The sequence below is a fragment of the Melitaea cinxia genome, chromosome 13 (genome assembly GCF_905220565.1).
Source record: "Melitaea cinxia chromosome 13, ilMelCinx1.1, whole genome shotgun sequence".
NCBI classification, from domain to species: domain Eukaryota; kingdom Metazoa; phylum Arthropoda; class Insecta; order Lepidoptera; family Nymphalidae; genus Melitaea; species Melitaea cinxia.
This window is the reverse complement of record NC_059406.1, coordinates 13,839,111-13,863,640: the sequence shown is the minus strand read 5'-3', so window position 1 is coordinate 13,863,640 and position 24,530 is coordinate 13,839,111. Positions and strand designations below refer to the sequence as shown.

Below are 24,530 nucleotides of genomic sequence, written 5' to 3'. Positions count from 1 at the left end.
GCGTAATAGCCAGTGCTATGATCGCTGCGCGAACGCGTCGTCAATATAAATAACTTTAACCCTTTAAATTCTTTTGGCTTATTCCGCCTCCTTCTTTATTCCTTGTCATTAGACCAAGATGCTCGACTCGTGGCTACAGTAAGGTAGTTAGAGATCCGTTATATTTAAAATTGACAATCGAAAATGCCATTGCCATTTTTGGCGCGAACTTAGAGAGGTCTAAGTCCAGCAGTAGACTGCGATAGGCTGATGTGATGAATGATGAATCTAAAATGAAAGAACGTGTTGCTTAAGTAATGGTTATTTATTTTTTATTATAAAATTAACCCTAAACTTAATTAATGTAGTTAATTAAAATCACGTTAAAGTTAGTCTTATTTACTTGAAAAGCGGTAATAGTTAATTAATAAATTGTAATCCTATGGAAAAAAATCTCATCAAAAATCTACTGTACTGTTAACTAATTGAACGTACCTTTGATGATTGGCAAAAGTCAGGTTGCAATTTAAATTTCGTTATGATGAAGAGATTTTGTAAATTCATATTGAATAGATCCGATTTGAAAAACCTAGGTATATAAAATATCTCTTTTTAGATAGGCAAATCCACATCATACACAATAATTAAATTAGTAAAAAAATATGTGTACGAGAGCAGACAATATCAAACCAAAACAAGGTTCGTGACGCAATTTTACTTGCAATTAGATAGCTATATGACCTGGTCCCCCGTCGTCATGATAAAAACAGATAAGAATTTGCGTAAATTTATTGTACAAATAACTTTGTTATTACAATAATAAATGAAATACCATCAAATAATAAATACCTAATGTGTGAATATAATTATGATGAAAATACTAACTCAAAGACAAATGTTAAGAGGTACCTTTTACAAAAGGCTCGTAAATATAAATAGTCTGTTTCATATATCTCGAATATATTCGTCAGCATTTGCAAACTAAGTCAGCGTATTTTTTAAATTAGAAAAATAAAAAAAAAGCTAATAGAATACAATTAAATTTTTATTTTTTTTACATCATACTGTAAACGTCAAATAACTAATACGACAAAAAGGTAAAGCTACCGAAACTACTTTCTCAACTGATTTTACTGAGGTGTTAGACTATATATTTTACTTCTATAATAATAGCTATACGATCAGATATATTGAACATGAATGGCATTAAATTGTAGTACAATTCAGAATAAAAAAAACTAACGCGCCGCTTTATCCACTTACGCTGACGTAAGGGTAACTGATATGGTAATACAACGTACTACAAAAATGCTAGTCTTTAGGAGATCTAAAAGAAAGTCCGCAATACACATATCTATCTCTGCTGGGTAAGGCAGAATTTTAAATATCACAGTACATTGTACACACATAGGTACATCACAATTACATGCAAGGTAATTTATTATGCAGTTGTTAGTGTATTAGGCAATAGCCATACATGCACGTGTTCTTATTGTATTCCAATCTAAGAAAAAAAAAAAAACTTTTTAAGTTAAACGGTTTTATGTTAAACATACATTACAATGTTTAAGATAAATGTACTAAAAACCAAAAAATAATAAAATAGATACAGTCGTGGGAATTATAAACATATGCATAGACTAGACTAAAATAAAACCGTGGGGCACGTCAATTGTCTACAATCGTTGATTAAAATGTTTGTTTTGTAATGTTACACTACAATTAGGCAGTTGTTCAACGATGACGTGTGATAAGTAGGGCTAGAATGTGGAAACAAGCTAGCAAGCTCGATTATAAGCGAGTTTTAGGGTTTCATAGTGGTGAGCGAGTAGTACTTTTATCATATGTTTTGTCGATTAAAGACAAACTACGAGCAGTGAAACGATTCCTCGCCAGCCAGCAGTGTGAATGTCCAACGATAAACTAGTTGAAACATCTCTTTTATTTACATGGAGTGTATAACTATTGGAATTTCCATGAGCAAGAAAATAGTAAGTAATTTCCTCACCGTCTGCGGGCCAACTGCCTATTATAACGACGAATTAAACGATTCTTCTATCGCACATTAAGTCGATAATTTGTAGACAATTGACGTGCCCCACGGTTTTATTTTAGTCTAGTCTATGCATATGTTTATAATTCCCACGACTGTATCTATTTTATTATTTTTTGGTTTTTAGTACATTTATCTTAAACATTGTAATGTATGTTTAACATAAAACCGTTTAACTTAAAAAGTTTTTTTACCTATTTTTATTTTCTAGTTTTTAGTTTTTATTTCGCATTCTGTTTAATTCATTTAGTGCTTCATTACAATGTTTAAGATAAATGTACTAAAAACCTTGCAAGGCCCATCTTAAATATTGAGGTTGTATAGTGCACTGTATTCTTCTTGTCAAGCCCTTTTATTTGATACCCATATTGGTGGGATTGATAAAAAATTGTTATCAGACATTTGGTAGCGGCGGCCAGCTTAGATTTCAATTTTGCATAGTAAATTGTATTCTACTTGTTGAGACCTTTCATTTGATACAAATGTTGATGGGATTGATAAAACCTAAGTTATCCGCCATTTTGTAGAGGCCGCCATCTTGGATTTTAATTTTATATAGTACATTGATTATACTGGTTGAGCACTTTCATTTGATACCCATATTGATGGGATCGATAAAACCTACCTTATCCGCCATTTTGTAGTGGCCGCCATCTTGTATTTCAATTTTTTATAGTATATTGTATTCTGCTTGTTGAGCCCTTTCATTTGATACCCGTATTGATGGAATCGATAAAACCTACGTTATCCGCCATTTTGTAGCGGCCGCCATCTTGGATTTCAATTTTTTATAGTATATTGTATTCTGCTTGTTGAGCCCTTTCATTTGATACCCATATTGATGGGATTGATAAAACCTACGTTATCCGCCATTTTGTAGCGGTGGCCATCTTGAATTTATAATGATAATGAATAAACATAATTGTATTGTCACCAAAATCCAAAGTGTATACAAAATTTCAGATTAATCGGTTGACAGGAAGAGGGTGAAATTTGAATTACTAAATTTGACCCAAGAATAAATAAAGAAAAAATAAAAAAACAAACGGGGTGAGCTAAATATAAAACCGTTTAATAACTAGCAAAACCGGCCAATTTTAATTTAGTCAGGTCCTAAATTCCGGATGTAATTCACAAAAATATTCAAGTTCTCTTTCTCCTAGTAGGATAAGGATTGGAGCTTAATCCACCACGCTGCTTCACTGCGGGTTGGCGGTATGTTCCCTACTATGAGTAATATCGTAGGTACAGTAGCCTACATCATCCAAACTGGAAAGAAATATGTTTACAATTTTTATTTTACAAATACATCTGTATATCAGCAACTACACGTAACACTACAACCAGAGCGGTTGTTAACTCCACACCTCAACGCAACTCCACACTTCTACACAACTCCACACCTTGGTTGCACGCACTTCGCGCAAAAACTGTCACTCATGCGTCTTTCATGATTTGTTTAATTACTTTGATCTGGGGATGCCATAACTTTGGTTCTAATAATATAATAACGTCAATCAAAATCCATTACCTTATTAGCTTTATGACTTTACTTATGAAGAAATGGCTACCATTAAACTAATAGCATTCGTAATTATTCGGATGTAGATATATAAATTTAATGAATTTGTACTCAATATTTATATTTTACTAACCGACCTGGCGAACTTCGTACGGTCTTATTTTTTTTTTGAATATAATAATTATATATATAACGAAATAAAATATAGCCTATCTTTTAAGTGGGATCAAACTGCACATGGAGTGTAAATTTGAATAAAATCGGTTAAGTTTTTTAGGAGTCCATCGCGGACAAACAACATGGCGCGTAATTTATATACTTAGGATTCACTTTTATTTTTGTACTGAAGAAAACTATTTTCTGTTTGCACGATGTGGTTCCCACTCCGTCGCTGAGCGCTCAATATCCGTGCCGATATTAATTTAAAACTTTACGCAGAAATTACTTAATACTTGTTATGTTGTTAATAAAATAAATATTGAACCGTCTTTCATCCTAGTTAGATAAATTTAGATTTTGATAACGTTATAAGATGATTGATCAAGCTAATATTGTGACGTACTCCTTTATTTTAACGATTTAACATAAACAAATCGAAATATGAAACAACTTTCTATGAGTTTAATCAGTTAGGACCTTGTTCAGTACTAGATAAGTTTCTCACCTGACAGAATAATTTAACTTCTATTACACTTGTTAAAATTCTTAAGTACCTACAGGCACTTATATTAAGTTGGTATCCCTATCTTTTTTTTTTGGTTTACAGCAGTAAGTTAGACTGCTACAACGCTAAAATTTGTTTTTAAATTACATCTTATCACCACTACTCTCACCTGTATTTTCAGGAAGACATTCTTTACTGAAAATAAAGGGTTAGGAATAAACCTGATAAATCTTTTTAAAATACTAACAATTTATATATTAACACCATATTGTTGTTTGTATAAGCTAATAGGAATAGAATTTAGGAAAGTTATCTACATATTATTAAATGGTAAATTTATCTTGAAATTGGCACTTGTTTAATCTATATGAAAGTTAAAAAAAATATGGTTTTCAATTTCCGTTTGAATAATAAAAATTTATATCTTACGAGTGTTTGCAATAGTTACTCACACCTAAGTGTTTTTTCTATATGATTGTTGAACGAAATTTTTTAAGCCCGTATATAAAGAAAATATGACTTAATTTTTTGTGACTTATACTGTATGTATTTACAGTATAAATATTATTGTCTTAGTAACGTTAAATAGTAACTAAATAGTAACGCTTGACGGCCGAGTGGAGATCGCCTTACGATTCGTATACAAGGCACACCAATACGATTTTTTTTTTGATTATTCTAGTACATAATTTTATTTCATATTAAAATATTTGAAATTAAGAACTTTTAAAAAAAATGGTAATTGATAAAAAATATTAGTTAAAAATTAAAAGTAATTTAGTCCTGCAATAAAATTCAAACCTCAAAAGTTTGTAAACAAAATAATTTTATATTTTGCGTTTTTCGCTGGCTGCTAAATCACGCTTTTTTCATTAAAGTAAGTTATAATAGTAAAACTAGAGTCCGACAGAAACAGATTTTTGCGCCGAAACCGAGACCCACATGGACAAATTCAGGTTGAAATTGCATAGTTTGTTTAGCTAAATGTTGAGAATCAATAAACATGTAAAAAAGAATTGTAAATAAAACAAGGCATATCTTATAGTAGTTTATTACAGATTAGTGCGCATGTGTGGTGGCGTGGTGGGCTTGAGCGGCCGCCTTCCTCATCTGTACCAACACATTGCTCATCTCTTCACGCTTCCTCTTGGCACGAATGTGTGTGCCGAGGCGACGCTTCAGGAACTTAAGAGCTCGCTTGTCTTTTGACACCTGGAATTATTATAATAATTCTATGTTAGATACAACAACCGTTCTGGTATAGTGGTGTGCCTAAACACTAGCGGTTTAGGGGTTCGACTCCCGCTTGCTATTGATATTTTTATTTGTATAGATATTTGTTTCCCATTTGGATGATTGCCCTTGTAAGTAGAGTACGTAAATCTATCCGTTCCGGTTATTGCATACACCTGATAGCGATCGTCAGTCATAGTAGAAAATATATCCACTAACCCATAGTGGAGTAGCATGTTGGATTAAGCTCTGATCCTTTTTCTACACGGAGAAAGAAGCCTATGCCTAACAGTGGGATATTACAGGTTGATTTGTGATTTTAGGCTCTCCACACTGGAGTTAATCCTATTGACCCATTGAATATGAGGGTTGTATTTGTTAAGTGCCTAATTTACTCAATAAATATAAAATATGAGACCAGTTTTTAAAGTTATTAATTGAAATTTAGACATATTTAAGAATTTTGTATCATTTTCTATAAGAAATTATAAATTTTTATATGCTTAATATACAGAAACAGCAACCTGTTCATAAGGTAGGTAACTTAAATGCATATGTTTTAGGTACCAGGCAACTGATATATAAATATTTACAACCAGATTAGGGGCAGAAGTGGAACCTTAAGAGCAAAAAGTACACTGCTTATCACCCTGACGAGAAAGCTTACTAATATAGACATATATTATAAAAAAAAATACACAAATAAATATGTATGACACCCAGAGATGTACAGGGAACCAAACCAGCCAACCCTTAAATAAAAAGGTGGGTGGGCCAACTTCTTCAATGGGCCTGCCATCTGACATATTCAATGTATTTTAATTTGAAGTTAAATCTCTTCTAAACATACCTTAAGTAATTCCATAGCCCTCTTTTCATACGGAGCGTGTCCTACGACTTCTCGGACTAAATCACGTACAAACTTGGAGTGCTTGGTTTGTAACTGTAATGACATCAAACAATATGTTTAGTAATATAATACATAAGTAGCATGTTGTATTTAAACTAAGGTATAATAAAGTTTACAAAATTAAATATTCAATTAAAAATACAGCTTTAGCTGGCTGGTATGACGGCTAAATAGTAAAAATCTTCTAAAAATATTTTATGTACGGATAGATGTGTATGGATTTCACTTAAGTTTAAATGTATGAATCTTGAATAAGTAAATAAGCAGTCTATATTATCTTAACAATATTTCGTTTATTTGATAAGGTTGTCCTAAAAAAAGTTTATTTTTAAACTCATATAACATGTTTGGCAAGATCAGATCATTTTTTTTAAGAAATTATACTGAAACAAATCGCTAGTGACTATTAACATCGTCGGTACTGCAAAATTGCATTTTTTGTTTATTCCATAAAACGTTCCCAAATAACGAAGTCTATCATCAGCTGAAGAGAAATTTTTTATTTTATGCATATATTATTTAGTTGTGTTACTTCTGACAAATCAGTACCTATTAGTCTTAACCCGTTAAAAATGTAACAAGTGACTTTTCTCATATTTACACATTAAATACCGGCTAGTAATAATATTAAACATAAATAGCCTGTACAGCATTACTTTAAAATTTCATGATCCTGCTTAAAATAAGTAAAAAGCTACACGCAATTTACACTTTGAATCGCTCTCCTGTAAAGTTGCTGTTTTTCACATCCGGCGTTTTTAATAGTCATGGGCGAAATGACCGCTCAGAAGTGTTTTGTGTTTAGTTATTGAATTAAATTAATTTAGTTTTGGTAACTTGCAAAAGTATCGTCCGCAGATTAAAATATTCAGATGTTTCTCCTAAGTATTGGTCTGTATTGAAATCCTTTCAAATGTAGAAACTAAAATAATCTAAAATCTTCAATTACTACATTAGGTTTGTCCCCATTCAAAATATCCTATTAAAAGGGAATATTCTTTAAAAAGTTATCCTCCATACAACCTAGTTTATAGGGAAACTGATATGACTAATTTTTTCATTATATTAAAATAAAAATCGATTATATTAATTTAAATTTATCATTAATTTAAAAATCGTTGTATAAGACGGTTAAGTTTAGTTAGAACAGTGATTAAGTGTTTGTTAAGTTGTTATAAAATTTTGTACTTTTCATTGTGATTGAACACTACAAGACAAATAATAATAAGTAAACATAGTATAAAACGTATTAAAATAAAATAGATGCATATATATAATCTCTAAATTATGAGGTTCATTGAATACCGGAGCCATAACTTTTTTTTTAATTTCTTAGGTTAAACTTTTTTTTAAACTTATAGTATTTTTTGTTAATTAGGCTAAATAATTTACTTACACCCTTTAGTCTGGCAGGTCTGATCTTAATCGCTTTGTCTGTAATACCCTTTTTGCCAGCGGATATTTTGGTTGTTTTGTGGCCTTTTCGCAGACCAACTGCGATCTCAAACCGGGGCGCCATGCTGAAATGATCAAAACGTAACACTTAGGAACTAAATATGTTGGCACAACAATCAATCGTTATGAAAATGCACTTAATTTAACACTTAAACTAATTTAAAATATAAGATTAATTTGATAAATACGAGTAAGAAATTTTTTTACGTACTTCGCGGATTGACAGTTTGTTCCAAAAGGGATTTATAATCTGACAGATAAACATACGTCAAAAAAACAGTAATTTTTTTTAATCTGTGTGGGTAGATTATACATCAGCAGGCTCAGGGCTTGTTACCGACATAACTTATTCTATAAAATAAATAACAAAACTAATTAAAAGTCACAAGTCATAACAACAATTTTAAGTAGTTTTTTTTATAACTTCGAGTAAAAAAATAATAGTAAAATTATTAATAAACATGAATTTTTGAATTCAAAAATATACAATAATACGATGAAATTAGTAGCATCATTAACAAATTACCAATTTAAAAATGGTATTAAGACGATTCGTAGGCTGGGCAGGTGGGTTGGTAAGCAGCTGCGGCTGGCGGCGGCGGGATCTTTGCGCAAAACACACAAGTTCGCACCATTATTGGCCCGAACTTGTGGAGGCCTATGTTTAGCAGTGGACGGCGATAGGCTGAGGTGATGATGATTAATACGATCAGGCCCAGACTTAGGTCTAGGACCTAGACCCCAAGGGGAGGAGTTAGATAGGGGATGCTACTCGCGGTTTAGCCGCCGCGGGTGGCGGGGTCTTCGGACCCCCGCGGACCAAAACCAGACGATGCGCTTCGGGTACTGCTCTGGTTCTCAGAGTGGACTTGTGAGCGGTGTGTTGGCATGGAGGTGCGGTGGTGTGTGTGGCGCTGAGACGGCGTGGAGACGTGGAGGTCGGATTTTTCTTTCCCCACGCGGCGGACGGGGTGAGCGGGTTCGCTCGCTCTATGGCGCGCAAGCACATGCCGCCGGGTAGCGCTCGGCGCCCTGCTGTTTCTGCGGGGCTGCTAGGTGGGCCCAGTGGCCGAGGAAGGGTTGGACCTTACGGTCGCCTGGACTTAGGCGGTGGGGCAGCTCCTGGACCTCGTCTCCCTCCTGCAGACGGCAGAGGGATCGACTTGAAAAGGTTGAGCGTCCCTTCCGACGGGGCCGAAAGGCCATCACCGAGGGGCGTCGTGGTAGTGTGCGAAAGCGATCCCATGGCGTCCCCACTAAGGTGCCGGCGGAAAAAAGATGTGGGTTTTAGTGGATAGTCTGGTATTGCACCTCACGCCGGGAGTTCCACACTCCCTTCATATTCGTGTGGAGGGGTTAGTGCGTAAATTCATTTCTCCAGCTATAAAAAAAAGGCGGACATTTCTCGAACAAATAAAGGACGTTTTAAAAAAAAGGCCAGGTCAAGAGTACCCTAAATCGAAGAGCATGTATGAAGGGAATAATGAAAGTGAACGAAGCGAAACAAGTATGTAAGAATCGCAAGTGGAAAGAAGTGGTCTCTGGCTACCTCTACGGGAAGAGGCGTGATCATGTGTATGTATGTATGTATGTATGTGGTTAAAATGTATCTGATAACTCTGATATTTAATGAATTTTTATTTTAAAAATAAAATTGAACCTAATCGAATGTTTGTTTGTTTTAAGTTTTTAAGAATTTTAATATTGTGAAAAAGTAATTTAAAGTAATCAATATTGTTATTTTTGTTTGTTCTCAGAGTAGGTAAGGTAGGTTATATACATTTAAAAAAAACAGTACACCTGACTAAGTGACTACACCTGCTTATGTATGGAAATTAAATTTTTTATCAGTATAGCCCCAAAGAGCAACACGGAGGGGAGTAGCCATGTACAGGCGTTCCCCTCTGTCAAGGTATAAGGCCAAATGGCCATATGCGTACAATAAAACTAGTTGCAGCTGCACTGATCACTAGACTAAATCTAGTTGCGCGATTGAATCAACGTCCTTCAAAAAATGCCAAATTGTTCTGTTTTTTGCTTCAAAAAAAGATCTGCCACGTCAAATTTACTAAAACATGGCGTTACCTTTCATACGTAAGTATTTTTAATCACATTATTACTTGTATACTACTTTTAAACCTTTTTTAAACTTAAAAATTACAAATATTATCGGTCGTGTTGACTCGATTTGTTTACCAACATAGGCCCCTCGCCCTCATACAATATGCGGACCGGTCGAACGACTGATCGGAGTCTATTTCCGAGAAGTCACTGTCGCCGAGCGATAGTGTTGTTACCGGTTTGTTTGTAGATAGCTATCGATAAAAACGGCAAAGGCAAAAGAGGTGACAGACATTTTTGAGATCTTGATTTATTTATAATATAATATTGCTAGCTTTTTTTAATAAACATAGTTATATAATAAAATTGCATTAAATTAAATATAATACGCGTATTACGAGTATTAATACATTTTACTAGAATTACTTAATGTGAACTTCGACCATAATGTTTTATATAAAAATTTGGCAGGTTTTCTGAAAATCCAAATTTAAGGGATACATGGAAAAAAATTGTAATAACAGACAGACCTGGACGCCCACAAAAAATAGTGTAATTTGTTCAGATCATATCAATACCACTAACTTTCAAGTGTTGGCGAACAATAGAAGGATTAGTCGAGGGCACCAAACCAACACTAACGCCACACTGTTTTTGTCCCGTAAGTTTTTTTTTTTTTGACTCATGTACAAGGCAATCAAGATATGGTTCAGCTTTGTTATAGTAGTGAAACGAAACTTAGATTTGTCAACTTTGAAAATTAACAATGTTAAATCCATCCTTTCAGAGTCATCAACAAATCATTCAATCTAGCAGATGACAGGCTATCATCTTATGATGCCATTAGTGCTACGCTCCCTATTCCTGATTCGTTGACATCACAGTGTACATCATCAACTCCTCAAAATGTGGGTTAATTTTAAATCGTTTATTGTAGACTGGCATTGTTTGGCACAACAACGTTGCACCAAACGTATTGTGACATAATTATAATAGTTAGACATATGCTTTCGCGACATTTTTTAACCGACTTCCAAAAAGGGAGGAGGGTCTCAATTCGAGTGTATTTTTTATGTATGTTACTTCAGAACTTTTGACTGGGTGGACCGATTTTGATAATTTTTAATTTAATAGAAAGCTGATGTTTATCATGTGGTTGCGCTTAAATTTCATCGAGATCTGATAACATCTTTTTGAGTAACCTTTGATAACGCGTATATATTACATATATTGTATTACTTGTCGATGTAATTGAAGTCAGTTTTTTTTTTTCGTTTGCGAGCAAATACAATTATAGTAGATAATGATGTATTCTACAAAGTCTTACTACATTTTGTATTTCTATTATCATTAGTTTTTGCAGCGCACGCAATGTAAGGAATTTTTTAGGATATTTTTTTATCCTTTGGGTTACATTATTGGAGTTTTAGTAAAGATCCCAAATATTTTTAAAAACATAGTATAACCTATGTCGCTCAAGGATAGTGTAGCTTCTCAACGATGAAATAATTTTTTGAATCGGTCCAATAGTTTCGGAGCCTATTCAATGCTAACAAACAAACAAACAATCAAATCTTTACTCTTTATAATCGTTTATTTTACATGAAGATGTTTGATTTGTAGTATATAATAAATTAAGTCTATTTTTATAATAATATCTTACCTTTGTATCACTTTAAAAACATTATTTCCCTAACCGAGTACTTGAATTTATCGATAATGGATATCGACAGTTGTTACAACCACGGCTGTAGGCAACTTGTCAGTGTAGTTGCGGCGTGTCATTATACTGTAATGACACAGAATGTATCTATGTGTGTGTGAAAAATGTAAGTGTGATTTTAATTTAGTATGTGTGAGTTTCGTAGTGACAGACGATTATTTTTGTGTGGGAATTAGATAAAGTGTGCATGTGTGTAATTTCCCCCCGCAAAAAATGACAGAAAGTTTTGTATCGGTAACAAACGCAATGGCCACTCCCCTCCGTGTTGCTCTATGTATAGCCCTGATACTTATTACAATTCTTTGTTGGTTTAAACGTCCAGATACCAGGCCATAAACTCCAAAAAAAAAAAAAAAAAACAATTCTTTGCAATGACAGTCGACAGATCAACAATCAACATGCCATTGCCAATAATTTGACAGTTTGACAAGTTGAGAGTGAGGATTTTGCAGGTTATATTTTGATTTAATTTTTTTTTTTAATAAAAATGGAAATCGGTGCTGTGAAACAAGACTTTAATAACGAGGTATTTATAAATTGAATACAATAGAATCAATTATCTATTGCTACGCAATGTTTATAACTGATCAATATATATCACGTTGTACGTTTTGCGTTTGTTATCACATTCTACTAATATTATAAATGCAAAAGTTTGTGTTGATGGATTTATATTTGTTACTTTTTCATGCAAAAACGACTGAACTGATTGTAAGGCAACTGTACGTACATATCTGGAGATAGAGAATACACATACACTACACACATAGGGTACTTTTTATCCCGTCGTTCGTAGGAAAATATCCGGTGAAACCGCGAGGGGCATGTAGTCAATTATATTTTGTTTAATTTTTCAGATTATACAGTTGAAAAAGAATTTAAACCAAGCTAAAACACAGACAATACATAAGCTGACGAGAAAAGCTAAGACTTTGACAGAGAAAAAATGTCCAGAAAATTTGAAAGAGAAATTCAAACGGAAGGCGGAGTCTGCAGTGAGAGAAGTGTTGGTTATAAAGGTATATATTTACAAATTTCATGATATCTTTACTCTTCGATATAGTTTAAAAAAGTTTGTTAATGTGGTTGAGGGATGGAGAAACAGACTTTAAGGGTATTGCTGCTTAGAATAAAAATAAAATAGTCATTATTGTTTGCTTGGGAACAAAAAAAAAACTGATAATTACATCAACAAGTAATCCAAAGTAAATTTACGAAAAGATAATCAAGCACAAGCATTACTAGAGGTAACACAAAAAGTAATCATCAGATTTCAATTAAATTTAAAAGGGACCACATGACAACTTTTGACTTAAAAAAGAATCATCAAAATCAGTACATCCAGTAAAAAGTTATGAGGTAGAATTCAAGATGATATATTACTTAAAAGATATTTGTCAGATCTCAGTTAAATTTAAAAAAGAAGCATCTACATCGGTTCACCCAGTAAAAAGTTATGAGGTAACATATTAAAAAAAAAAAAAACAGTCAAATTGATAACCTTATTGGATGTCAGTTGAAAATATTTACACGCCAAAAGCTGAGCCATGTTATTTTATATAATAAAGTTAATAAGTACACTAAAATATATAAAAAATCAGATGCTTTGAATCCATGCAATTTAAATTATTTTATTCTTACATCAATCATCATTATTAAATTCATTTATTTTTTGAGTAACTTTTCTATCTTTTGTAAACATGCATTCATTTTATTAAATATATTTTTTGCTTATTTTTTTAAGTCTGTGATCCCTACTTCACAAAGACTAAAATACTAATTACTAATTCTATAAAATAAGATTATATCAGCAAAATACAAAATAAATCTATTAGTTAAAAAATTGATGTAGATTTATTTCGTATTATCAAATAATAAAACGAAAATTGCATGGAGGAGTATGAAGTTTTACATAGTTTATATAGAGAAAGAGTGCAGAATGCTAATCTTTTTTAAAATTATAAATACAAAAAATTACATTACAATAAATTACTCTTCTGTTTATTATTAAAGAAGTATAGTTGACTATTTTTTTTATATTTCTACTTTGACAAAAGAACCTTGATAATGTTCGAACTTATAATTTAAATTAATAATGGTGAATTTCGACCACTGGGCGACCACTAGTATATTTAAATACGCTACTTATGAGTTGCAATTTTAAAATACCATTTCTTCTTTTTTCAGAAAGTCAAAGCAAGAGATATAGCACGGTTCATCGTCACACATACAGGAAAACTAAATGACTATTTGAATAAACCAACTATTGACAATAACAAGGCATGTGCACGGTTGCTTCTACACAAGTCACTGCAAGATAAGTATAAACATATCAGAGGGAAGTTTTCTAATGTATCAATAGATGATCTGTTTATGTCTAGACAAGAAAGATTAAAGCTTAAAAAAGAAGAAATTGAAAAACAGAAAAATAAAAAGAAGAGAAAAGAAGAAAATAGGAAAAAACGATTATCTAACGCCATTAATGTTGAAGGTGAATGGGATGTAGAAAATACTACAGACAAAAGTAAAGACACAAGTAAAAAGGACACAGTTAAAAAGGATAAAATTATAGAAGACGAAGAGATGTCTCAAGGTGATGATTTATCGGATGCTGATGATGATAAGGAAGAAAATAATAGTGTTTTAAGTGATAAATCTGATGACATTAGTGACAATTCTGAAGAACTTGATGAGTCAAATGATGAAAGTGTTCATATAAAACAAACTGATAATGATTCTAATGATGATGATGATGATGACGCCGATGATAATGATGAAGAGCGAGAAGACAAAGAAGAAGTAGAAAATATTACTGATAGTAAAATTAATAAAGAAATTGTGCTAAACAAAGTCATCAAAAATAATAGTAAAAATAAAGTAGAACTTAATTCAAATAAACCTGAAAGTGAAGTATTTGAGTTAAAAATGAAACCAAATAACAAGTCAGAAAATAAAGCAAAAAAGGTAGAGAAGAAAGTTAAAGATGTCCACAAAAACAAGAATTTAAAAGATAAATTACAGAAAAGGAAATTTAACAAAGAGTCAGAAGGTTTAGAGGCAAAAACAAAAAAAGTTTTAGTAGATCAATTCTTTGTCACATCCACTGGGAATAATTACAAGTCTCTGGTGGAACCGAGAAATCCAGATGAAGTAAAAGATGAACATAAACGTGGCAATAGAAAATATAGACGAGCTGTAATGTTTGGACATGTTTTAAAAACAAAACCAAAGAAAAATGGCTTACAATATAGCAGCAGTAATAATTTTACAAAAAAATCTAGTTATAATACTAAACAGTTTTTTACTAATCAAAATAATGTCAACGGAAAAGAAGATAATAAAAATAGACAATTTGATAATAGAAATAATAATTTAAGTTCAAAAGGAGTTGATAAAAGGTATGCAGTTCCAGAAAAACTACATCCTTCTTGGGAAGCAAAGAAAAAGCAATCTGCTATATTACCTTTTCAGGGTAAAAAAATCGTTTTTGATGATTCATAATAAATTATTATTTTATGCAAAATAGTTTTGTATTTACTATTTTAATCTTTTGCTTACTGTCAGATTATTTATATGTAATTAAATACTCTATTTTCTGTTTCGGGTAAATAAGGTGTGTTATATGGTTAGCGATATATAATAAAATATAATGAATGCCTACTAATTGGGAATATAATTAAAAAAAAAAGCTTTACTACTGCTCCTCCTTCTTGGAATTCGGTTAAAAAAATAAAATCAAATTGAAAACCTCCTTCTTTTTTTAAGTCGGTTAAAAAGAAAATGTTAAATAAACTAATATAATTGTGTTTGCTCGCAAACGAAAAAAAAAACCGACTTCAATTACATCGACGAGTAATACAACGTAGATCGACGAAAAAATAGTCAAGTAACAACGCATTATCAAAGATTACTCAAAAAGTAAATATCAGATCTCGATGAAATTTAAATGTGACCACATGATAAACATCGGCTTTCGATTAAATTAAAAATCATTAAAATCGGTACACCTAATAAAAAGTTATTGCGGATTTTCAAGAAGTTCCCTCGATTTCTCTGGGATCCCATCATCAGATCCTGGTTTCCTTATCATGGTACTAAACAAGGGATATCTTCTTTCCAACAAAAAAAGAATTATCAAAATCGGTACACCTAGTAAAAAGTTATTGCGGATTTTCAAGAGTTTCCCTCGATTTCTCTAGGATTCCATCATCAGATCCTGGTTTCCTTATCATGGTACTAAACTAGAGATATCTCCTTTCCAACAAAAAAAGAATTATCAAAATCGGTACATCCAGTAGAAAGTTATAAGGTATAATACAACGTAGGTCGACGACAAAAGGCGTCAAGTAAAAACGCATTATTAGATATAGCTCGAAAAGTAGTTGTTAGATCTCAAATAAATTTAAATGGGACCAATTGGCACACACCACCTTTCGATTAAAAGAAAATTTGTCGAAATCGCTCCACCCAGTCAAAAGTTCTGATGTAACATACATAAAAAAAAAAAAAAAAATACAGTCGAATTGAGAATCTCCTCCTTTTTTGGAAGTCGGTTAAAAATAACGCTTACGCTTCAGCCTGTAATATCCCGCTACTGGGCATTTCTCCATGTTATTTAACTAATCAAATAACGCCATCTATCTGTCTAATATGGCGTTATAAGAAAACGTCGTTACGCAATCACTCGGAACCCTATTTAGTTTCGATAGATGGCGTTACGAGCAACGCAATGTCATTCGTGCAATAGATTTTACTACTCATATTTTCATACCGAGGTCCTTATATGAAAATCGATTTTTAAGGAGTAAACTCTAAAGATCAAAATCGGTGCACTCAGTAAAAAGTTATATGGTGTAATACAACGTAGAGTGACGTAAAAAAAGTGTGTGTGTCAGCTCCGACGCACGACTGGAGTTCACTCTTCTAAGCGAATGGCGTTATTAGAAAACGTCTGAACGCCATCTCGATAGATGACGTTAATAACAACGTAACGCGGTCATTTGTTCAGTAGATTTTACAGTTCCCATTATTTCCATTCCGGGGGCCTTATATGAAAATTGATTCTTAAAAGTCGAATTGAGAACCTACTCCTTTTTTTGAAGTCGGTTAACAAAGTAAACTTACTTTAGGCCAATAGTTTTTTGGGCGGAAAATAGATTGGTTTCTAAGGTTTCATAAGATTGATGTCAACTACCTATAATAATTTCGTTTATAACTTACTCCAAAGAAGTTATGAAATATGGAAAATCCCCGAAATAAATAGTAACTTACTTGCCTACTTTTAATGTTACCTTGAAAGTGACAAAAAACTAATTTGTAATATGATATTTATTTTGGTAAATTGTGTGGATGGTTGAAAAAGTTGTGATGGAAAAAAATTAATAAAAATGTATATATTTAGATCTTAAATGAAAAAGTCATTAAGGAAAAGAACAAATTTTTCCATTTAGTTTTAGTCTTATCTTATCTATATTTTTACTAGGTAACAGAATAAAAATATATTAATACGTAGACGTAGGTAATCAGCATATTACTTGGTTTGCTATATTTTTCATATTCATAATAAAATGATAGCGTAGGAATTAAAAACAGATACAGATTAACCGAAGCTGAAATAAGATATTGCATCTATCGCCGCATATACTTAAGCATGAGCTGCCTATTACTAAAATAAATCTTTTGATTGATAGTTCTACGGGGCCCGGAAAGCAGCAATAAAAAAAAAATCACTAACGATCCAATGCCGTCGCTAATATTCAGTAATCATGAGTGAGTGTAATAAAAATCATAATTATTGTATATATTTAGGTGCTCAACGATATCCTTTAATTTTGTTGGTGACGATGGTACTAAAATTTAAATAAATAAATATAAAAAAAAAACGCTGTAAATTTGTATAATTTTGTATCTCGATAGTACTTCTAGGTAAGTAAAATAAGTATGCTCTCAAATTTAAAAAAGAAACTATAAAATTATTAAATAGTATACATATATCAGATAATAAAAAGTTCGGGAAGGTAAACTATTTTAGTCAATATGGTTATTTTCTATTCCTTCAAGGGTTCTGGCAAAAGATAGGGTGTAAAATGTATGAAATTTAGTACAAGTAGAATATACAAACCTCGAAAAAATTCAAGATATTGTTCGAAGATTTGATTTTCTACCTTACATTATTTGCGCGACGCGAATACTGAACTAAGCTCTGAACTATCGTACGTACATATCACTACAAAGCGTGAGAGAATTCGAAATTTCGAATGCAGTAAAACAAGAATATAGCATAGACTATTTTAAAGTAATACTAATAAATTAATTTGACCCTAACACAAGTCGTTTGTTTTGTTGCAACATGTACCTAAGTACATATTCCTTTAATTGCAATTGCAATTGAATTATTCTGAAAATTAATCACACCAGAATTTGGCACGTATTCTCTGATATACAAGATTAACAGCAAGACGTAGTGACAACTAGAATGTCATCTTACCCAAATATATTATGTCCAAATCTGTGGTTATCGCCGTTCGGGCACGGGCACAATATAGCTGGACGTAATGTTACATTCCTAACGTATGGCGCGATTTATCGTCACAGCTAAATTGCGAATGCCACTTGCATAGTCGACGTGTGAATTTCGTACACCTGCTTTATACTTAGATTTGATCTAACAAACGACGTTTGTAATATCTTAATTGTTATTGCTGTATAAATCAGTACATTGTTATGGTTCTTTTGAACACACATATATTCTTAAATATGACGCAGGTTTCATTAATGGAAGTTAGATTGCACAAAATTTCTATTATTTTCTATTTGGTAATATTAACAAACGATAATAATGAATCTGGCTATTGACCAGATGAGACCCGTAAAATAAGACGTAGCTAATTTGCTGTATGAATTCTTGTTAAGAAACTAGTAAAATAAGTCTCAATTTAACTCATAATAAATTGCTCGGTTAAAATCACCACCTAGATAGTTACAGGTGCAAATTACCGACCAAACTTGATTACAGGCCGAACTAGTTTGTGCTAAGATAAAATGATTAAATGCTCGTTAGTGTATACTCCTAATAATAGCTGAGTTACTTTCCTAGAGTACAATTTCATTTGAGCAAACCCATTTAATAGTTCTAGAATCAAATAGTAAAATACTTCTGGAAATTTGCTCATAGGAGTATAAATAAAGCTCATAGTACGATTAAAACAAATATTTGCCAAGTGTGGAGCTGGGTTGCCACAGTGATTTTATCCCTTAGCTGTTGTGGTTACTGTCCCGAGTTTGATCCCCTCAATGTTTCAGCCTAATACAGCCCACTGCTGAACATAGGTCTCTACAAGTTCGCGCCGAAAATGGCGCGAACGTGTAGCGCGCATGTGTCTTGCCCATTGTCACCACGCTGGGCAGGCGGGTCGGTGACCGCAGGGCTGGCTTTATCGCACCGAAGATGCTGCTGCCCGTCTTCGGCCTGTGTATTTCAAAGCCAGCTAGCTGTTGGATGGTTATCTCGCCATCTATCGGCTTATTAACTTCCAAGGTGTAGTGGAACTGTGTTATCTCTTAGTCGCCTCTTACGACACCCACGGGAAGAGAGAGGGTGGCTATATTCTTACTGCCGTAACCACACATTAAGTTCGATCCTCCCATTATGGTCAAAGTTTTATCATAAGTATGTTGACTTCCATCTAATTTTAGTTGCTTAATTTGGATTTTCACTTATATATGCTATCAATTTTGTAGTCTGAATATAAATCTTATCCTGTTCACATTGCATATAATTTGCAGGTATTTCATTAGAGGTGAAGCATCTGTATCAGCAATACACTTGATGTCACGAATTGCTGACGTTTAAACCGTTAGGGTGATGATGTTACAGTTAGGATCTCGATATACAGAGAGCATTGTCGCTTACTGAAACATAAATCCGTTTTCTATATTCAACGATTCGTAAAAAACGAATAGTTTTTGACCATTGTAAAACGCATCTTGATTGAATAGCGCTTTTTGTTTTCATCTATATAATAATTTATAATTTTTTTTTATGGATGTTTGCTGTTGTCACATTTTAGAAGAAACATTCCTACACTCAGTTGGTAGTAACCCAGCTTTCGATTTCTGCCTCGAGTTTGAATGTAATATTTATGAATGTAAGCTTTTATCCGCGGCTTCACTTGCATTAAAAAAAATTTAACAAAAATTGTCCTTTGTTACTTCTAATACCTCCAAAAATATGTGCACAAAGTGTCATAGTGATCGGTTAGGTAGTTTTCGTGTGAAAGCGTAACAAACAAACTTACATTCACATTTATAATATTACCTAGTAGGGATTATACGTAAATTTACAAAATTATTAGGCTGCGGTTTTCGCACCGTATAATGCTGATGTCAAATATTCTTACTGTAATTCAAGATGTCTGAAGTATTTTCCGTAGTAGATCTGTATTGTCTTGTATTGTAGTCATAGTCCCACAGCTAAGCTGTCATTTTGTTAAATAATTAATTATATGGGGTGTAAAAAGTTCAATATTTTGTTATTTTTGAAGTTTATTCTTTAAGAACCGATTTTCATATAAGGCCCCCGGTATGAAAAAAATATGAGGAGTAATATTTACTGAACGAATGACCTCATAGCGCCATCTATCGGAAAGATAAAATACCAAGAAACGTCGCCCAATAGGGTTCCGATAGACGACGATGTTTTCTAATAACGCCACCGATCGATCGATCGGAAAATGACGTTATTTGATTCGTTTATTTACCATTTGAAATGGTATTAATCTTTTTTAAGATTAGTAGGCCGTTTTTGTGCCTATTTAGACAGTCAATCTGAAGGAGTAAACTACAAATATGCATCGGAGCTGACGCATACGCTTTTTTTTTCGTTTCAGACCAGTTTACATTAAACTTACGTCAAATTTTAGCAATATTTATATAAAAACTAGCTGACCCCGCAAACGTTTCTTTGCCATATATGTTATTAACCCGCTGAATAGATGTTTGCCGATCCTCAGACCTACCCGATATGCTCACAAAATTTTATTAAAATCGGTCGAGCCGTTTCGGAGGACTTCAATGTTTAACACCATGACGCGAGAATTTTATATATTAGAATGATGCATGCGTACCGCTAATCCACAGCCTTCTCCTAGACGGAGAAAGAGGGTCAGCAGTGGAATGTTACAAGCTGAATTATGATGTATGTAATAGGCAAAAAAAAAAACAATGTGATTAAAAGTTTCAATAGCAATGTGAAAATTCCCTTTGACAGTCCATTCTGATATAAGTATAATTATTCTTCTATATTAAAGTGCAATTCAAGCACAATTAATTTAATTGTTAAATAATGTTATGTCAAGTGCAACACGCGTGGATCACATGTAGTCATGTAGTCAAGCATGAAAATTAATAGCGGGCCGCCGCACTGTCGTATGAGAAATTACGAATTCCACCTGTGCTTAATTATTACAACGTGCTTGCGTAACATACGGTTGTAGGTAGACTAGGTAGTAGGTAGGTATAGTAGTAGGTACTAGGTGGGCTAGAAATAGATAGATAGGCTAGATGTATTGTTTACGCTAGAGTATACTTTTAACTTAAATTAAATTATAGTAGTCGTTAACTTCAATCATTTCTGCTTAGTACTTTACCCTTCACGTTTATTTTAATAACATACGTGAATTAAAAAAAAAGTGTGTGTGTCAGCTCCGACGCACGACTAAAGTTTACTCCTTCAGGTCGACTGTCTAAATAGGCACAAAAAAGGCTTACTAGTGTAAGAAAAAGATTAATACCATATCAAATGGTAAATAAACGAATCAAATAACGCCATCTATCGATGATATGTTACAACGAGATGGCGTTATTAGAAAACGTCGTTGCGCCTTTAGACTTTACGCGATAGATGGCGTTACGAGAAAGCTAACCGCGTTCAGTAGATTTTACTCCCTAATTTTTTTTTCATATCGGGGGCCTTTTATGAAAATCGATTCTAAAGCAGTAAGCTCCAAAAAATAACAACTTATAAAATATCTTTGTCAGGTCATGGATGATTTTAATGCATAGAAGAATGAAATTCGCAAAATCGGTATTGTCAAAATTTCTGGATATTTGGAACATTACTAAAAAAGTGCGTGCGTACAAAGTAAACATGCCAGAAGTAAAACTTCTTTAGCAAACTAATTTTCAATTTTTTTAAGTCTCGTTTATATTTATACAAATCTAAAGCTTTAGATTTCCTCCGTTCCAGCGCCGTCGACAAAAACGTTGCCGTTTCATCAAAACGTTGCCGTTTCATCCGTAAATATTTCACCCCCATGGGCCTAAAGGAGTTTCACTTCAAAAATAGTAAATAAAAAGCGATTATTAATATTACAATAGTAGATATTATTAGTAGGTTATAAGCATTATACATATTATAGTTAATAATATTTATGTAATTTACTTGACATCTAATCATAAGATCCAACATAGGAAAATTTTATTAATTTGTTCACTCACGGTGTTCACTAATGACTTTAAAGTTTCTGTGAACTTTTGTAGGATAAGATGAAGAAATCTGTTTGTGATGCGATTTTTTTCATATTGATTAAAACACAGATAACTGTTTAAGTACTTTATCTTGAGCTAAAGTTATTTATCTCTTTCGATTAACTTTTTCTTGAAACGAGTGCAGACTTAATAAAGAATGAAACAAGCAAAATAAAAATGTAAATGCAGATTTTCTATATTTATTTTATTCCTAATTGTATATAGAAATTGCGCATTTGAAATGAAAAAATAAAAAAAAAAGTATTTACTATAAAAAAAAAAAACTGAAATAAAAATTCATTTTTATGACGAATATTTTGGTTATATTTTTGTAGTGTGTGTCAGTAGGAGATTTATGTTTATAGGGAGCATAGATTTTGTTTTTGTATTTATGAGTTATTATGATAAAATTAGCAGCAACTACAATCAAGGATGGTCGGAAGAGTATATTTATTTTATTTGAATGAATAAAACTCCTGGCTTTGATAATTTTTTAATGCCGTGTCCGGATAATTTAAATGAATTTGAGCCATAGAGGTGGGGCACAGGACGAAACATAAAAATCTGAAGCAGCCCGTCTGATGAAGAATTTCAACCTTACAGAACATCACAGCTAAATAACACTGCTCTCAAGCATTATTATGTTTCTATGGTGAATAAGGCGTTCAAAGCTCCTGGGGCAACACGCTTGAGACTTTTCTAGTTTTGCAGGCGTCTATAGGCTACGGTAACTATGCTTGTTTGCTTCCTTGTTTAAATAATAATAAAAAAAAATCATTATAAAAAAAACATGTCTACGCTAACCTTTGCGTTTGCTTTTTTTATTTTTAATTCAAAGTCCACTCGGTCACGTCGCTCGGAATGGGATCACGTTCAAAACGAATAATTATGATCGCGAAAACGCCAGTTTAACTAGAAAAAAAAACACCTTTAAAACGGGCAATTTGTTATAATCCAATTTTTAAATTGAATTCTGAACGTGTGCAAAATTTTGTTTTAGGAAGTTATGTGTTATATTATTTATGTGTATTATACAATAATCTAACAAATTATAAATAATTAGCTGACTCGGCAAACGTTGACTTGCCGCTAAACGGTATTTAAAAATAAGGGTTGGTGGTAGAAGGGTGAAAATTTAGGGTTGTATGTTATTTTCAACGCCCATAAAATACATAATTTATCTAAAAATTAAAAAAAAAAATTTGGGGTGGACTACCCTTAACATTTAGGGGGATGAAAAATAGATGTTTAGATGTTGTTCGACTCTCAGACCTACCCGATATGCACATAAAAATTTCATGAGAATCGGTCGAGCCGTTTCGGAGGAGTAGTATAACTACAAACACCGCGACACGAGAATTTTATATATTAGATAATAAAAAGTAATATAAGTAAAAAGTAGGTATTAAACCAAATTTTTTAAAATATTTTCCATGTTATTTCTATTCATATTCACACGTGTATAGGATCATTAAGAAATATATAATTTGTCGTAATTTTAATTAAAGTATTATTCAAACATAATAATATTTCAAACACATCGTTTAGAAAAGTGCAGCTATGGAGTCCAATTCGGACTCCATGATTTTCACTTTTCTGATGCTAAATTTGTTTCCAAAAGCATCTCCCTATTATCTAGTAATGAGGAAATGTCTTGTAATTTGTTCAATTTGGGTAGTAATAAATACCCTGTGTTACTCATATAGGTAGCTAATTTGCTACGCTTCATTTTTTATTACTTACTAAGAAAATACTTTATCCAAGATTTGAATCGTCGTTTTACAAATCGAAATTATATTAGTTTTAATTAAATAATAAATAGATAAAAAATATTTGGTGTTTGTATTAGTAATCGTGTTAGACGCGAGAGTTACAGAGATTACAGAGATTTTCTAATCTTTATATTTAATAATGATTGACGATCACGATTTAGCCAGTATATCACACAGCTAGGCATAGGCCTCTTTCCCCGTGTAGGAGAAGGATCAGAGCTTAGCCCACCACGCTGCTCCAATGCGGGTTTGCGGATGTATTCCCTACTATGAGTAACGACCGCTATCAGGTGTACATGATAACAACCGGGACTGACGACTTAATGTGCTCTCCGAGGCACGGTGGCGAGACCCACAAGGACTGCACAAACACCCAGACCACGGCAAACACCTGTATGGCCAATACAAATGTTCGTTATGTGCGGCGATCGAACTCGCAACCACCAGCGCAACCGCCACAAACAGTGGTGTGACCTTTGTGCTAACGCGACGATAATGATAGTAGAATCCATGTGCTTCATGATAATATTCTCTTCTACGTACTTTATCAAAAAAGTGCGTACCTAATAGTAACCCAATAAGAAGACATATAAATTACTAATAAGTATTACATTAAAATTAAGAAGTATTT

At 32.7% G+C, this 24,530-nt stretch overlaps 2 protein-coding genes across 2 annotated transcripts; one reads left to right on the top strand and one right to left on the bottom strand.

Annotated features, from left to right (window-relative positions):
- Positions 1–5,253: 5,253 nt before the first annotated feature.
- LOC123659310 (60S ribosomal protein L36) lies at positions 5,254–8,138 on the bottom strand. Its single transcript, XM_045594558.1, has 4 exons — positions 8,028–8,138; positions 7,758–7,881; positions 6,302–6,394; positions 5,254–5,430 (listed from the first exon to the last, which is right to left on the bottom strand). Exons 2-4 carry the CDS (start codon positions 7,878–7,880, stop codon positions 5,278–5,280), a joined length of 369 nt encoding a protein of 122 aa, XP_045450514.1. The 5' UTR covers position 7,881; positions 8,028–8,138; the 3' UTR covers positions 5,254–5,277.
- Positions 8,139–11,983: 3,845 nt separating this feature from the next.
- LOC123658838 (MATH and LRR domain-containing protein PFE0570w-like) lies at positions 11,984–15,264 on the top strand. The gene is made up of 3 exons (XM_045594134.1): positions 11,984–12,126; positions 12,458–12,619; positions 13,788–15,264. Exons 1-3 carry the CDS (start codon positions 12,088–12,090, stop codon positions 15,099–15,101), a joined length of 1,515 nt encoding a protein of 504 aa, XP_045450090.1. The 5' UTR covers positions 11,984–12,087; the 3' UTR covers positions 15,102–15,264.
- The last annotated feature ends 9,266 nt before the right edge of the window (positions 15,265–24,530 follow it).